We start from the raw sequence: 14,700 nt of genomic DNA, 5'->3' as shown, positions 1-14,700 counted from the left end.
ACCGCAAACAAAATAGACAGGTTCACCTACGTACAGAGGTTTGTTCTCACTAGTCAAATTTGCAACGTTGGCGCATTTTCTAAAATTACCCATTGCCCATGTTCCATTCCTCTGTATGCATAAGGATACTGAATCGGGGCTATGGTTAACAGAATAAGATGGAGGCGTGGCATCCTTATTGTCTATAGGAGCCATTTTGAAAGAGATCAAATGCTGAAAAGGACGAGACAATCTATCAGAGGGCCTCACAGAAGCAACGTTTGGCTTACTCTTATTTGCAAAAAGCGAGCATCCCAGGGGCATCAAAACATGTTTTTCAAAACTATTACAATTTGTACCATCAAATTTCCCTGAGATGCTGTCATTCCATCAGCCAAAGAATAGTGCTCTAAGAGAAGCATAACAAGCAGTTGTCAACGGTAAAGGATGAATTTATCAATTTAGCCCCTTATCCCCATGTTGCGGTAGATGTGAGCAGATCCAGCAATTGGTCCTATTTAAAATTGCATCAGTGGCATTCATTATTAACAAAAGAGTATTATTCTGATAGTTCCGTCTATGCAAAGAATCTCTAGTCGCTAAGGTATGCAATTGCACGGAAGGAGTGGGGAAAACAGATACATTTTCAACAGGTAAAAAGTCCTCTAGTGGATATGCTTCCTCCAGATACCATAACCCAAAACCAATAGTTACTAAAAACCCAGTTATTATTACAAAAAGGCAACAAAACACTTTCGGGGTCCAATTACATGCTTGATCATTGTCTCTGCTAGTCACATATTTATCTAAAAGATCGGTACAAGCGGTAGCGGGTGCAGGCATTGTAGTCTTCAATCGAAAAAACGCCAATTGTTTGTTTGCTGGTGACTCCAGTCGTGCGTCTTCTTAATGTCTTTCCCACAACCCTTAGCCAACAGAATCCTTTCGTACAGTCGGGCCAAAAAGCAAGCCCTCAAATGATTTCCTCAATCGCACAGTCAAACCGTGCTGTATGTCTATTTTCTTGGACATAAATTATATTTCACAATTTCTGGTGCCGAAGGATCGGATAAAAATATGTCGTCACTTCCCACTGGAGGTGGCGAGTGAATGGAAATGGGATCAGAAAATGATTGATCCGGAAGTACCACTGTTGGAGAGTGCGGAGACAAGATGGCCGTTTTGTCCGGCCTTACGAACTCTGGAACGTTCTCTGATACTCTCTTGTCGATTGTTGCTGTTTCAGGCACATTGGTTACAGCAGTGGAAAGGGATTCTGTGTCTTCTGTATCGTGTGGCACGGCTGCGGGATCCGCTTGGTATGTGTCGCGTGGATCCAGTTCTTTCGCCCCGCTACCCGTACAGCAGTCTGGGTGACTAGCAGGACCTGGTAGGGACCCCTCCACTGAGGTGCAAGGCAAGACGACCTCTCAAAAACCTTCATGAGGATCCAGTCCCCCGGTCGTAGACTGTGACCAGGACCCTCGTAACGTACAGGTAATGCCTCTCGCACCTGGTGATAAATTGAAAACAGATTTTTAGTCAACTTGTTACAGTAACCTGAAAGAAGCACATTCTCTATATCCCGCAACGAGCGACTTTTTGGCATACCCCAAATATTAGCAGGCCTCCCCATTACCACCTCAAAGGGAGAGAGCCCAGTCTTAGTTTGAGGGGGTGTTCTAATCGACAGCAACACGATCGGTATGATATGATATGATATGATATGGCATTTGTAACGCGCCTATACACAAGTGTTTCAAGGCGCGAATAAAACGGTAAGACGTGCGGCCATTTTAACTTGGTGCCAGCACACGTCTTAGCGAGCTTGTTCTTTATAATGCTGTCATGCCTTTCCACTAATCCGGCACTTTGGGCATGTCTGGCAGAATGGAACCGTTTATCAATCTGTAATCCTTCGCATATTTTTAGGATTACAGCAGCGATAAAGTGTGGCCCATTATCCGACCAGATGACTCTCGGCAGCCCGAACCTAGGAAAAAACTCTTTCAACAGAGTTTTTGCCGTGGTTATGGCCGTTGCATCTCTAACAGGGAAGGTCTCAACCCACTTACTAAAAGCACAAATGACAACCAACACATATTTAAGATTGTTGCAACGTTCCATTTCAATAAAATCAAAGTGGATAACCTCAAACGGAACAGAAGGTGGAGCGAAACTTCCTCTAGGAGTCTTTTCCTACATTGTGCTGCAAGAAAATCATGCACCCTTGGACAAAGTGCTCTGCAATTTTGAAAATGTTATCATTGGCCTATGCACTGTGTAGCATTTTAGTCAATTTATGTGCGCAGACATGTGTCGGACCATGAGCCATAATAACCATCATTGTAATGTAGGCGTCAGGGAGTAACCATTTTCCTTCAACATTGTCCACCCAACACCCATCATCATCCAATCTTCCTGCACCCTCGACCCATTTCTTGGTTTCCTCTATAGTGGTATCTGCTTGAATGTCTTTTACAGAATCGATACTTTCACCAAAAGTGCAAATATATACAGTTTCTCTTACAGCATACATTTCTGAACTAAAATTAGTGGCAGTTTGCTTAGCTATCTGATCAGCGAAAGCATTCCCTTTTCCTATATCATCTGTAACCTTTTGATGTGCTGCACATTTTATAATAGCTAACTGAACAGCGAGTGCGAGCGCTGAAAGTAATTGCACTATTAAAGTGCCATGCTGAATTTTCGTGCCACGTGAGGCCAAGAAACTTCGTTCTTTCCAAGGTCTACCGAAGTTGTGAACCACCCCAAAAGCATACTGACTGTCGGTATATATATTTACTGTAAGCCCTTCAGAAATTTCACAAGGTCGAGTTAACGCTATAATTTCTGCGGCCTGCGCGGAATTATGCATACTTCTTTTGGTTTCCACAATCGAGCTTAAAGTAGTGACGGCATAAGCAGCCGTGGATGACCCATTCGGAAGTTTAAAACAAGAGCCATCACAAAATAGCTCTCCTTGTGGGCTATTCAAAGGCGTGTCTTCCAGATCGATTCTACCTTTAGTCTCTTGTTCTGTCGCATAAAGGCAATCATGTGACGTTTCGTCACCATAAACAGTATCTTGCGGGACAGGTAAAAGCTCAGCCGGATTTAATACACAACACCTCTGAATTTGAATGTGGGGAGCAAACAAGATCAATTTGTATCTTGTCAATCGTGCGGAAGTGAGGTGTTGCGTTTGAGTTCTATTCAATAAAATATCTACAGAGTGAGGTACCAGTAAGGTTAACGCATGACCCAGGACCATTCCTCACTCTGTTTTACAGACGCAGCAGCAGCAGCGACAGCTCTCAAACATCTCGGCAAAGCGCATGCAACAGGATCAAGGGTGGATGAGAAATAGCCACACGGCCTATTCTTCCCTCCATGTTCCTGTGTTAACACAGCCAAAGCACATCCATCACGTTCATGCACATACAACACAAAGGCCTTTTCATAATTTGGAGTTCCTAAAACCGGCGCTGAACACAGTGCGGTTTTGAGCAAGTCAAATGCTGTCTGGTGTTCCAAAGTCCATGGCAAAGAAATGCCCTTCTTTGTCAAAGCCAGTATTGGTTTAATCGTTAACGAAAAGTTAGGGATCCACAATCTACAGTAAGAAGCCATGCCTATCAGGGCTCTAACTTCCTTCTGTGTATTTGGGCCAGACATGCCAGAAATAGTTTTTATTCGTTCCGGTGTCAACCGTCTTCTGTCCTTTGGCAGGAGACAGCCTAAATAGGCGACCTCCTGACAACAATATTGGAATTGTTTTGAGTGAAGCTTTGTGGCCATGTTTTGCTAGATGACAAAGCAACAACATGGTGCCTTCTTTACGGGCACTCTCAGGATCAGCAGCCAAGAGGAGATCATCTACATACTGTAGTGGCGTGCAAGTAGTAGGCAACTTGAGAGTATCAAGCTGCTCTTTTAATGCCCTACTATAAATACTTGGACACTCGGTGTACCCTTGTGGTGCACGAGTGAATGTGAACGAGCGTCCACCTATGGTAAACGCGAACAAATATCTACTATCCTTGTGTATGGGAATACTGAAAAACGCGTTTTTGAGGTCAACAACGCTAAAGTGAGTGGGAGAAGCCGGAATCATGGTTAGTATCGTTGTAACATCAGGTACAATAGGTAATTGAGGAGCCACAATTTTGTTAATAGCACGTAAATTAATTATGAACCGAAAGGGAATTGCATTATCACCTTTCTTGTATACTGGCAAAATTGGGCTGTTACACAAACTACCCGTAATTTCCTCAATTACTCCACAATGTACAAAATTAGAGACTATACATTTCAAAGCCTGTTCGCCTTTAACTGAGATCTTATATTGTGGGATGCGAGGCAATTTAACTCCATGTTTCATAATAATTCTAACAGGTTCAATTTGAAGAATGCCCACATCATTATCATCAATTGCCCATAAGCATTTCGGAATATTACTGAATTCTGGCGGTAAAGATCGAGTCAAAAACTGAGAGGCGAGTGATTGCTGAGGTGAAATTGTTAACCGAACTCCGTCCAGAGAACAATGTATTACTGCATGCAATTCCTTCAACAAATTTAACCCCAGTAAATTCTCCCCACAGTTTGTGGTAAGTAGAAATGGACACTGCTCTGTGAAGGGACCCAGTGTTATCGGTACCGGCAAAGAGACCGGACAAACTACAGGTGTGCCTGAAAACCCTACGGAAACGTTGGACTGCCCTGACAGGGGAATATTTGGAACCCATGAATGGTCAATGGAACATTTCTGGGCTCCCGTATCTACTAAAAATAGATGCTTCCTATTTCCCACCGTCATCTCAACGTAGGGGCCTTTCTGATTAACGGGAATAGGCGTCGGTTCCAAATCCTGCTTCAGGCAATCCTAGCGAAACAGAATATCGTCAAAAGGAAGCTCTTCAGAGAGGTACGCGGCAGAAGGGTGATCAAAAATGTTTCTATTATCCACATTCGAAACTTGCTTATCCTGTGAAGGAGGTTGCTGTGATTCTGGTGCAAACTGACCTCTGCCAGGGCCCCCTGCACCTGGGCGACCTCTGGATCGTCTACCCATGTTCCCAAATGACCTTTGCTGCACGCCAGTGGCCTTCCTGTCGACAATAGGCACACTGGTTAATGGTTAATGGTTACCGGAGCCAGGGGCGTACTTCCCTGTGGAACGTACTGACCTCTAAATTGATTACCCCCTAGGGTTTCTAACAATCTGTTGTAATAGGACTTTTGTTTTCAGGTCACCCTTTTTTGTCTCAAGTTTTTCCTTTTCATTATTCACACGATTTTCATAGTACTGAGCCATGTGCAGTACGTCTGATTGAGACTTCGCCTGCCAAGCGCTTTCGGAAGACATAATCTGTAACTGGATGTCAGGCAGAAATCCACGTACAAATTTGTCAACAAACAGCCTTTTCCCTGACTCTGTGCTTAAGTCTTGTCCACTGAAATCTGAAAATACCTGTTCAAACCGATTGAAGAAATCGGTAGCACCCTCAGACTTTCCTTGGACACAGGCCGTAAGCTTTTCCCAAATTATTCTTTTTTCAGGAACTATAGTTTTTAATTTTACAACAATCCTATCGGGCAAAGTTAATATCACTTGAGGCGGTCGCTCGCCAGCTGGTCTTTCTCTGTCGAGCCTAACCATGTTATCCCATGTATCTCCTAACCCAGGTACATCATCTACAGTCCTAATCTGTTTCCACAAATCAACTGGCAGGAGTATGGGAAATAATAAATCAATATCACTTAAGGTGAATACCGATGATTGTAAGACTGACTCTATTTCTTTATAGAACCCGGTCAGATTCTTTCTTATATCGGGAATAGATTGCTTTATGGTGTTCACTTCCTGTCTTGAAAACGGGATGTGAACAAACTGTGATACGTAATATGCAGGAATGTCCACCGCGAGTATTCCTTGTTCAGCATCGGCCGCAATCTCAACTTCTGGGACAAATGTCGGAGGGACCTCTCTCATAGGCAACTGAGAAGTAAGTAGCTCTGAACGCTTACTAAGCAACAGAGCCAAATCAAGCGCTAAGGCAGTTGAAGAAGTATCAATTGAAAAGGCTCTCTTATAAACACTCAACAATTCTGCGGGACAACAAATCTTTCTTTTTACACACTCATTCTCCAGGTATTCTACCATAAGCTGTATCACTTTCTTTTGCATTTCTAACGTATACTGACCATATGTGTCATATACTTCATCTGGAGTTATCGACATATCCGAAATCCATCTTATCGCATCCTTTGTACAAATTCGCGCTTCCTCACCTTTTAATTCACGGCGAGGAGAAAACCGTTTCTGTAAGAACATAATGCCTAAACTATCACCATCTGCTTCTTCATTCTGTAACTCTTCCAACTCCTTCCTATACACAAAAATCTTCTCGACATGCTCATATACTTTCTCCACAGTATCTCTGGACAACGCTAAGGTGTTCAAATCCTGTAACCCTTGTGGGAGATCTACATCGTTTAATCTATTCCACATTATACTCAAATGAATCCCTAATCCTTCAATAAAAACATTTTTCTCAGGAATACCTTTTAAATTTTCGAGTGTGGAAAAATCATCAGCTTGTTCACCCTTCTCCATACAATGTTTAGCCCAAGCAATCAATTCATTCTTTTCATCTGGAGTTACAGTATTACGTGTCACAACCCTTGATCCCGCTCCCTGGTCCACTACAAGCGATGCGGAATCACTTGGAAGAGGAAGAGTAGGCACATTCTGAATATCAACAGGTGGAGGAAAGGGGGCAGGCAAAGGAGCGACGGCTGGAAGAACAACAGGAAGAACAATAGGGAGGACCGGAGGAACTATAGGAGGAGGAATAACAACGGGAAAGGGCAAAGCGCCAGGAGGAGGGACGTACGGGGGTGGCACGGAGGCATCGGGCCTTCGTTCATGCAAAAGTTTATTAATCAATTCATCTGACGTATGAAAATCTTTTGAAGGGTACATTTTTTGAATGCCTAATTGAAACGCTCTGTCCGTGTTTCTAACTGACTCCAATTGTTTATTTTGATCATATAACCGTGCCTTTTCGACATTTGTCATATGTCGACGCATATGTTTCTCTCTACTCTTTTGTTGCTGCAAAGCTTCTGTTTTCCAACTGTGTAATGCGTCAAATGCTGCAGGTCTAGCCTTTTTCTTTACCAATACAGACTCTAGATATTCTATACGAGGGATTTCAAAGCTACCATTAGTTGACCACCGAAGATTAGAGTTATGTCTGGTCTGTCTGTGCCAAATGTCATTAAATGCTATACGACCAAAGCCTTTCTTACAGTACATAGTACATGCCGGCGACCCCTCCTGTGTTGCGGGACGGCTATCTTCCAAAGATTGTCTGTCGCTGCAGAATAATGCCCTAAAGCAGACGGACAATTTCTCAGGCATATCAGAGTTCTGGTGTTAACTGGTCAAATAATTGCACTCGCGAGTACAATGCACCAAATTCAAATTGTCAGAGTTAAATTAAGAATCGGGTCACAATTCACCTGACCAAAGGACTGAGAGGCCCGATCGGGTTACTAAGGACAATTCTAAGGACCCACGTGTCTGGTGATTTCGGCAAATTTACCCACCTCGATATATGGACCCTCGTCAAGACGTCGTCTCGGGCTACAGCTCACCGTTCAGGGATCGGATCGTGCTGTTCTGTCGAGGAATTCACTTCTCGTCCAAAGGGGCAGTTTCTGTTGGCACCGTCCGATCCCGGTCCGATAGCCGAGCCAACCTTCATCGAGACAAAGTCAATCTTGAGGGTCCCTATTCAGGCGCCATCTGTGGAATCAGAAAATACAATATTAAGGCTTTTACACCATGCAAAGAGAAATACACCGACACGGGCTTGTAAAGATTCCCAGAATCTTTATTGCAATTCTGTACAGTTTACAAAACAAAGTACACAAATAGTTATTTGGCCGTCAATACATCACAGAGACCACCAGCAGGGTTCAATGTGAGCAGTGAACAGGAATTGCTAGCTGGACATCAGCGTATTTATACAGTTTTGTTATAACGATGTCCAGCCTCTTATAAGTTAATCATGTACTGGGTTAGGGTCGCGCCAGGTTCGTTCCTAATTTACATATCTTGTGCATGCGGTTTACTTTTTAATACATTCACTAACAAACACTATTATTCTCTAGGTTTAACTTTACACTCTTTACACATTGCTTTAATACAGGTCAAACAGATGTTTCGCATATCGTATTTAGATAGCGTTATTGTTCTTGTATACTTGTAGGTTAACATCGCCGATTCAAGTAATCCCCTGATCCCGAGGTCAACAAAGGACAAGGTCTACATGACCCTAACATGTAGCCTACAGGCAGGTTGGACATTCACTCTCCTACAGAGGTTGAAGAGGTTAAAACAAGAACAAGAGAACACAGGTCGGCCATTTTAGGCCACAGGGTGACTTTGCACGATAAACTAAAATGGCGGCTTTAACCTAAAACGGAGGCTTGATTCACTTAAGGTCACAACCTTGCAATACGGATTTCCTCGCAAAGCAACTGGGCATAGGCCAACATATACAATGAGGACGAAACAATATTATATCAGTTTTAACAATGGGGAGAAGCACCCCAACTGTGACTCTTGATAGTTTAAAATGTTCAATGTGATAATGTCGCTGTGAAAAGTCGTTAGGTTCTGGTGACTTTTTCCTGGCTACCAAAATTCTTTCCCCAAATATTCTGGGAGGGGTATCATTATATATTATTTCCCCCAGACCTAGAATATTTGGGGAAACTGTTTGATAGCTTGGCGGGTGCATCATTAATGCATTTTGTCAGGGCAACATTAGTACCTGACACTGTTTACAAAGGGCTTCTGGATGTACCCCTCTCTGACATCTCAAACCCGCAGGCTTTCAAGAGGAAGTCCACAATGACACCTAGACCGTGCAATGGTGTTCCCAGCAGGGAAGCCCCCCACCATTGCTTCACCGCCTGTGGGGGAACTGCGGCGTGGAAACTAACAGCATTCACAAGTTACTCCGAGGACCCAAATGTAATCACCAGCAGGAGGTTTTTGGTAAAATTGAAGGGGTTGGGGGTCCACCTCAGTCACGAGAGCACTGGTTAGAATGTTGGTATTAGGGGAAAGGGTTTGAGACTCATCCTGTAAGCATCATCAAAGAAAGGGACCTGTGGGCAGTTCAATTAACTAAAGGGCTCTTTGTATGAATTGTACTGTTTGCATGAATGTTTTTATATATATTAGAATAAACATTTTTTATACTGTATAAATGTGTAAAAGTTTTAATACACTATATGCAGAAAAAAAACATTTTAAATCATTGAGTCCCTCCATCAAGCGACAGTTCTGTGAAATCATGGATACCACAGTGATGTGCTGGACAAACTCATCGTGCAGCCATTCACCCAGCAATCCACTGCAGCCATTCACCCAGCCATCCCCTGCTGCCATTCACCCAGACATCCCCTTCTGCCACTAGCCCAGCCATCACCTGCAGCCATTCACCCAGCCATCCACTGCTGCCACTCACCCAGTCATCCCCTGCTGCCATTCACCCAGCCATACCCTGCTGCCATACACCCAGTCATCCACTGCAGCCCTTCACCCAGCCACTCACTGCAGCCATTCACCAAGCCATCCCCTGCAGCCATACGCCAGCCATCCACTGCAGCTATTCACCCAGCCATCCACTGCAGCCATTCACCCAGCCACCCACTGCAGTCATTCATCCAGCCATCCCCTGCTGCCATTCACCCAGCCATCCCCTGCTGCCATTCACCCAGCCATCCGCTGCTGCCATTCACCCAGCCATCACCTGCAGCCATTCACTGAGCCATCCCTTGCTGCCATTCACCCAGCCAACCCCTGCTGCCATTCACCCAGCTATCCACTGCTGCCATTCACCCAGAAATCCCCTGCTGCCATTCACCCAGCAATCCCCTGCTGCCATTCACCCAGCCACCCACTGCAGCCATTCACCCAGCCATCCCCTGCTGCCATTCACCCAGCCATCCCCTGCTGCCATTCACCCAGCCATCCCCTGCTGCGATTCACCCGGTCATCCCCCGCTGCCATTCACCCAGCCATCCACTGCAGCCATTCACCCAGCCATCCCCTGCTGCCATTCACCCAGCCACCCACTGCAGCCTTTCACCCAGCCATCTCCTGTTGCCATTCACCCAGCCATCCACTGCAGCCATTCACCCAGCCATCCCCTGCTGCCATTCACCCAGACATCCGCTGCAGCCATTCACCCAGCCATCCACTGCAGCCATTCATCCAGCCATCCTCTGCTGCCAGTCACCCAGCCATCCCCTGCTGCCATTCACCCAGCCATCCCCTGCAGCCATTCACCCAGCCACCCACTGCAGCCATTCACCCAGCCATCCCCTGCTGCCATTCACCCAGCCATCTCCTGCTGCCATTCACCCAGCCATCCCCTGCTGCGATTCACCCGGCCATCCCCCGCTGCCATTCACCCAGCCATCCACTGCAGCCATTCACCCAGCCATCCCCTGCTGCCATTCACCCAGCCACCCACTGCAGCCTTTCACCCAGCCATCTCCTGTTGCCATTCACCCAGCCATCCACTGCAGCCATTCACCCAGACATCCACTGCAGCCATTCACCCAGCCACCCACTGCAGCCATTCACCCAGCCATCCCCTGCTGCCATTCACCCAGCCATCCCCTGCTGCGATTCACCCGGCCATCCCCCGCTGCCATTCACCCAGCCATCCACTGCAGCCATTCACCCAGCCATCCCCTGCTGCCATTCATCCAGCCACCCACTGCAGCCTTTCACACAAACCATCTCATGTTACCATTCACCCAGCCATCCACTGCAGCCATTCACCCAGCCATCCCCTGCTGCCATTCACCCAGACATCCACTGCAGCCATTCACCCAGCCATCCACTGCAGCCATTCACCCAGCCATCCCCTGCTGCCATTCACCCAGCCATCCACTGCAGCCATTCACCCAGCCATCCACTGCAGCCATTCATCCAGCCATCCTCTGCTGCCAGTCACCCAGCCATCCCCTGCTGCCATTCACCCAGCCATCCCCTGCAGCCATTCACCCAGCCATCCACTGCAGCCATTCACCCAGCCATCCCCTGCTGCAAAATGCAGCTTGAAGGGATTCAGTTCACCACACCACGCTGCACAGGCTACTCCAGCCCCCGTCATGCTCATGTCAGCAAGCCTTGCATTCATTCTAGTGCCTAAACAGTTTCCAGCGTCGGAGCGGGCGATATGACCGGCTCCAGGACAGTTTAAGACTGTAATCGTAGTCGGTGGGGGAGGGGCTGGAGGGGTCCACGCGTTCGCAAGAGACAATAAGGAGACAGAGTGGCAACCATGGAAAGGTGTGGGGACTAGTGCTCTGTCGCTTCCAGGGTTGGCGTGAGAAACTGAAGACATGAAGGGAAACCCTGGTGAAGAGGGGGTAGCGGGATGGAGCGATACGGGGTACAGAAGGAAGGGCCACAAAGCTGACCCCTCTGACCCAGCAATAACTATTCTTGATAGTTCCCTCTAGGATAGCCAGCACGGGTCTCTGCGGGACAGCCACTCTTCCTATTAATTTCACAGGACAGGAGCACTATAAATCATCACCTCTCTGCCACTCGTGAGACACCGCTTTCCTGCGCGTGCAGACAGTGGCCCAGATGGCCCACAAATGCGAGCTCCGGCCATGTCCCGTCCAGTTAAGGAGGGCACGTTGCTCAACAGCCCAAGCTTAAACCAGGGAACTGTCCGTTGCTGTATAGAAGTGTCATGCTTTTCACACATTTTACTGTCAGTGCGACTGTCCTGACAGAGGAAATGAGCACCATACCCAGTGTGCATTGCATGCTCAGGGGGAATGCACACTTAAATTACTATCACAGACATGTTTGCTACATTGGTGGTAATTCTTATGTTCCCCAAAATGCACTTTGTTTTTTATGCAAAGCAGCCAGCATCCCCGTTCAGGGCACACACATCATTAGATAAACCACCCCCCAGTCCAGCCCACACCACTGACAAACTCCTCCCCTTTGCCCCCTGGCCCTCAATAAGTATATTTTGTCAATTTCCAGCACTGAGTCCACGGTTCTGCTCGATAAGGTGCCGCGCTGAAACGGCCAGTGCTGAAAGCGCTGCACTGGAATGTCCGGCTTGGTAGCCTGGTGCGTGAATGCACTGGTGATTAGTATGAGCAACGTCATACGATTCGCATACATCTTCCATGAAGAGAGGGCCGTGGTGCAGTGGAGTTGAAGGCCTGCATCGGTGCAGAACCTGGTGAATTTTACGCTGGGTTACACTTGGGAGCAGACGTGGTACAGTGGACAAGCGGGTCGTGGGAGGATAACACAGGGGCAACGTGCTCACCTTGGTAGCAAGAGGACACGGAGCAACACAAGTTCGTCCCCAGTATCCGCGCTTAGAAACGGCTGGGTACTAAGCACGTTATAAGTAACCTATCATATCCCCGTGTCACAGCTGAAACCTGTGATCAAATCCCGCCTTCTACACTGAGCAAACCGCCTGATCCTGGGTACATTTCTTCACCTGCCTTGAGCCCGGTTCCTTTATACGACACAATTCGAAAAACTAGGGAACAGAGTAATCACGATATTAAAAACGAACAACAACACATTTCTTATTAACCAGGGAGCTGGTGTAAGATTTTGTGCGAGCTATTCCACCAGGCAAATGAATGACGTTAGAGCTAACACTACAGATGGAGAACACGTGTGCGTTTCCAGACCTCCTATGCGGTCATGTCAACCACAGCGCAACCACTGACAAACAAACGGCTAACGTCGTTTCACATGACTATGCCAAGCCAGGATAAACATGCAAGTGTGCTGATGTGCAGCTTAGACAGACTTCATATGATCGTAGTGTATGGTTAAATCGCGCTAACACACGTCTCAACGCGCTACGCTGCTGAAAGGCCGTCAGAAGGATGAAAGGCGGAGTTTCCACACGGTTGATGCCTCATAAGTATAACTTTGTTTAACGCTTGTCATCGCAGTGTCTGTTGTTCGGTTGCGAGGTAAAATCGAGTTTTACTGTTATCAAACCAAAACGCACAGCCTTTATAAAGCGCGGAAAAATGAAAGGCTGTTTCTCCCCCAAAGTGACTATAATGTGTGACCTGCGCATTGTGAGTGGTTAGAGCAGTAACTCGCGGGGCTACCTACCATAGCTTCCTGTTCAACAGATTACCTTTCACACATTTTGCGCATGAGTCACGGGATGCATATGTTCACGCGGAGGCTCGTATTGTAAACAATTAGCACATTAACATGCTGAGCTACCTGCTATGCATTCTTGCTGAGGTGCACTTTGCATCTTGGCGCATCAGCCCAGCGAACAATCGATGTATATGTGTCTGTTCACTAGCTCAAGCTGCGTGGAGTTGGAGTTTTAACAGACTGCACTGCCTGCTCAATGTGCGCAATGTTGGCGCATCAACCCACTGAACTATATATCTCCTATATACCTGTTCAGCAACTCAGTTGGTGCCTTGGTGCACTATGGTCTGCTGCACGTGCCGTCGATAACCAGCCCAATCTATACGCGATGTGCGCATTAACCTTCTGAGCTATCTGGTACATGCGCCTGGTCAGCATTGCGGCGGCGGATTACCTGGACGTGTACTTCTGCGTGCTCCCATCGTCGTACACGAACGTCTGGTTGGTGTAGCACTCCCCGCACAGATTGAGCCCACCATCCCCGGAGGGCTGCAGGTCCTGGTGCGCCGTCGACTTGTAGACCCCAGGGAGACTCTGCTCCTCGCCCGAAAATGGCATCTGAAAAGCGCCGAGGATGCCCTTGCAGAAACAGAAGAACCCGCCGACCTGCCCCAACCATGGGGGTCTCTCGCCAGTTCCTCTGCGCCCCAACACCGGGCCTGGCTCAAGACGCGAGATCCAGGGGCACCATGGCGCTTTCATGGGCAGGTCCGTGCGCGCCGGGCTAGGCCCCGGGTGCCCTGAAGATGTGCCTAGATGCCAGCAGGTGCAAAGCCATGGTTGGCATGCGGGGTCTCTGTTGCGCCCCGAGCAGCGCTGAGCTACCCCAGTCTCCCAACAGTGTACTTAAAACGATAGCAGCGCTCCTCGGGGTGTGCCCAGGTCCCCTCTGCAGCGTACCCAAGTCCCTCGAGCTTGGGTGAAATCCAGTAGTTGCCAAAGTTGCCTAGCGCAGGCGGCGGAAGACCTGCCTCTCAGCACCTGCCATTTCAGGACCAAGGCTAGCAACCGAGGTCGGTGCCCCTTGGCTCCCCCTCTTGCTGACGTGTACCGAGGAAATCCGCTCCTCTCAGCTTCCTTATCCACAGGTCCGATAAGAGAGAAGAAAAACAGCCAATTTCCTCGTCTTTTTGCGAAATCCGAGGTTTTTTTCCCTTCTATTCCCGGGAATTGATTTTTGCCCTACTGAGTTCAAAGCATTGAAGGGTTTCCGCGGGCCAACTCTGCCATCTGCAGGAAATAACGAGAAGTGCACTTTTCACGGATACTGCGAAGAGCGGAGATACAGAGGTGTCTCAGGTGGGTCTGTTTGGGGCTTCTAATTATCCGCTTTTTTTCTGCAGATCATTTGAAAACAGCTGCTTGACACTCACGACCTCGCAGTTTTTCTATTTTATAATGCTGCAAATTACAGATATTATCCAACCTAATGTCGATGGTGGCCG

General features: G+C 47.4%; 1 protein-coding gene across 4 annotated transcripts in view; it reads right to left on the bottom strand.

Annotated features, from left to right (window-relative positions):
* Positions 1-14,376, bottom strand: part of KCNT1 (potassium sodium-activated channel subfamily T member 1) — a 2,308,650-nt gene extending 2,294,274 nt beyond the window's left edge. For all 4 annotated transcript variants that reach the window (XM_069609538.1, XM_069609540.1, XM_069609539.1 and 1 more), the window contains exon 1: positions 13,650-14,376. In XM_069609538.1, the coding sequence (XP_069465639.1) occupies positions 13,650-13,957 (308 nt within the window). In that variant the 5' untranslated portion in view covers positions 13,958-14,376. The remainder of the gene's footprint in view (positions 1-13,649) is intronic.
* Positions 14,377-14,700: the final 324 nt, after the last annotated feature.

This window comes from Ambystoma mexicanum, chromosome 8, assembly GCF_040938575.1.
Source record: "Ambystoma mexicanum isolate Mex_15411 chromosome 8, UKY_AmexF1_1, whole genome shotgun sequence".
Taxonomy (NCBI): domain Eukaryota; kingdom Metazoa; phylum Chordata; class Amphibia; order Caudata; family Ambystomatidae; genus Ambystoma; species Ambystoma mexicanum.
The sequence above is the reverse complement of the archived record's forward strand: the minus strand, read 5'-3'. Positions and strand labels throughout refer to the sequence as shown.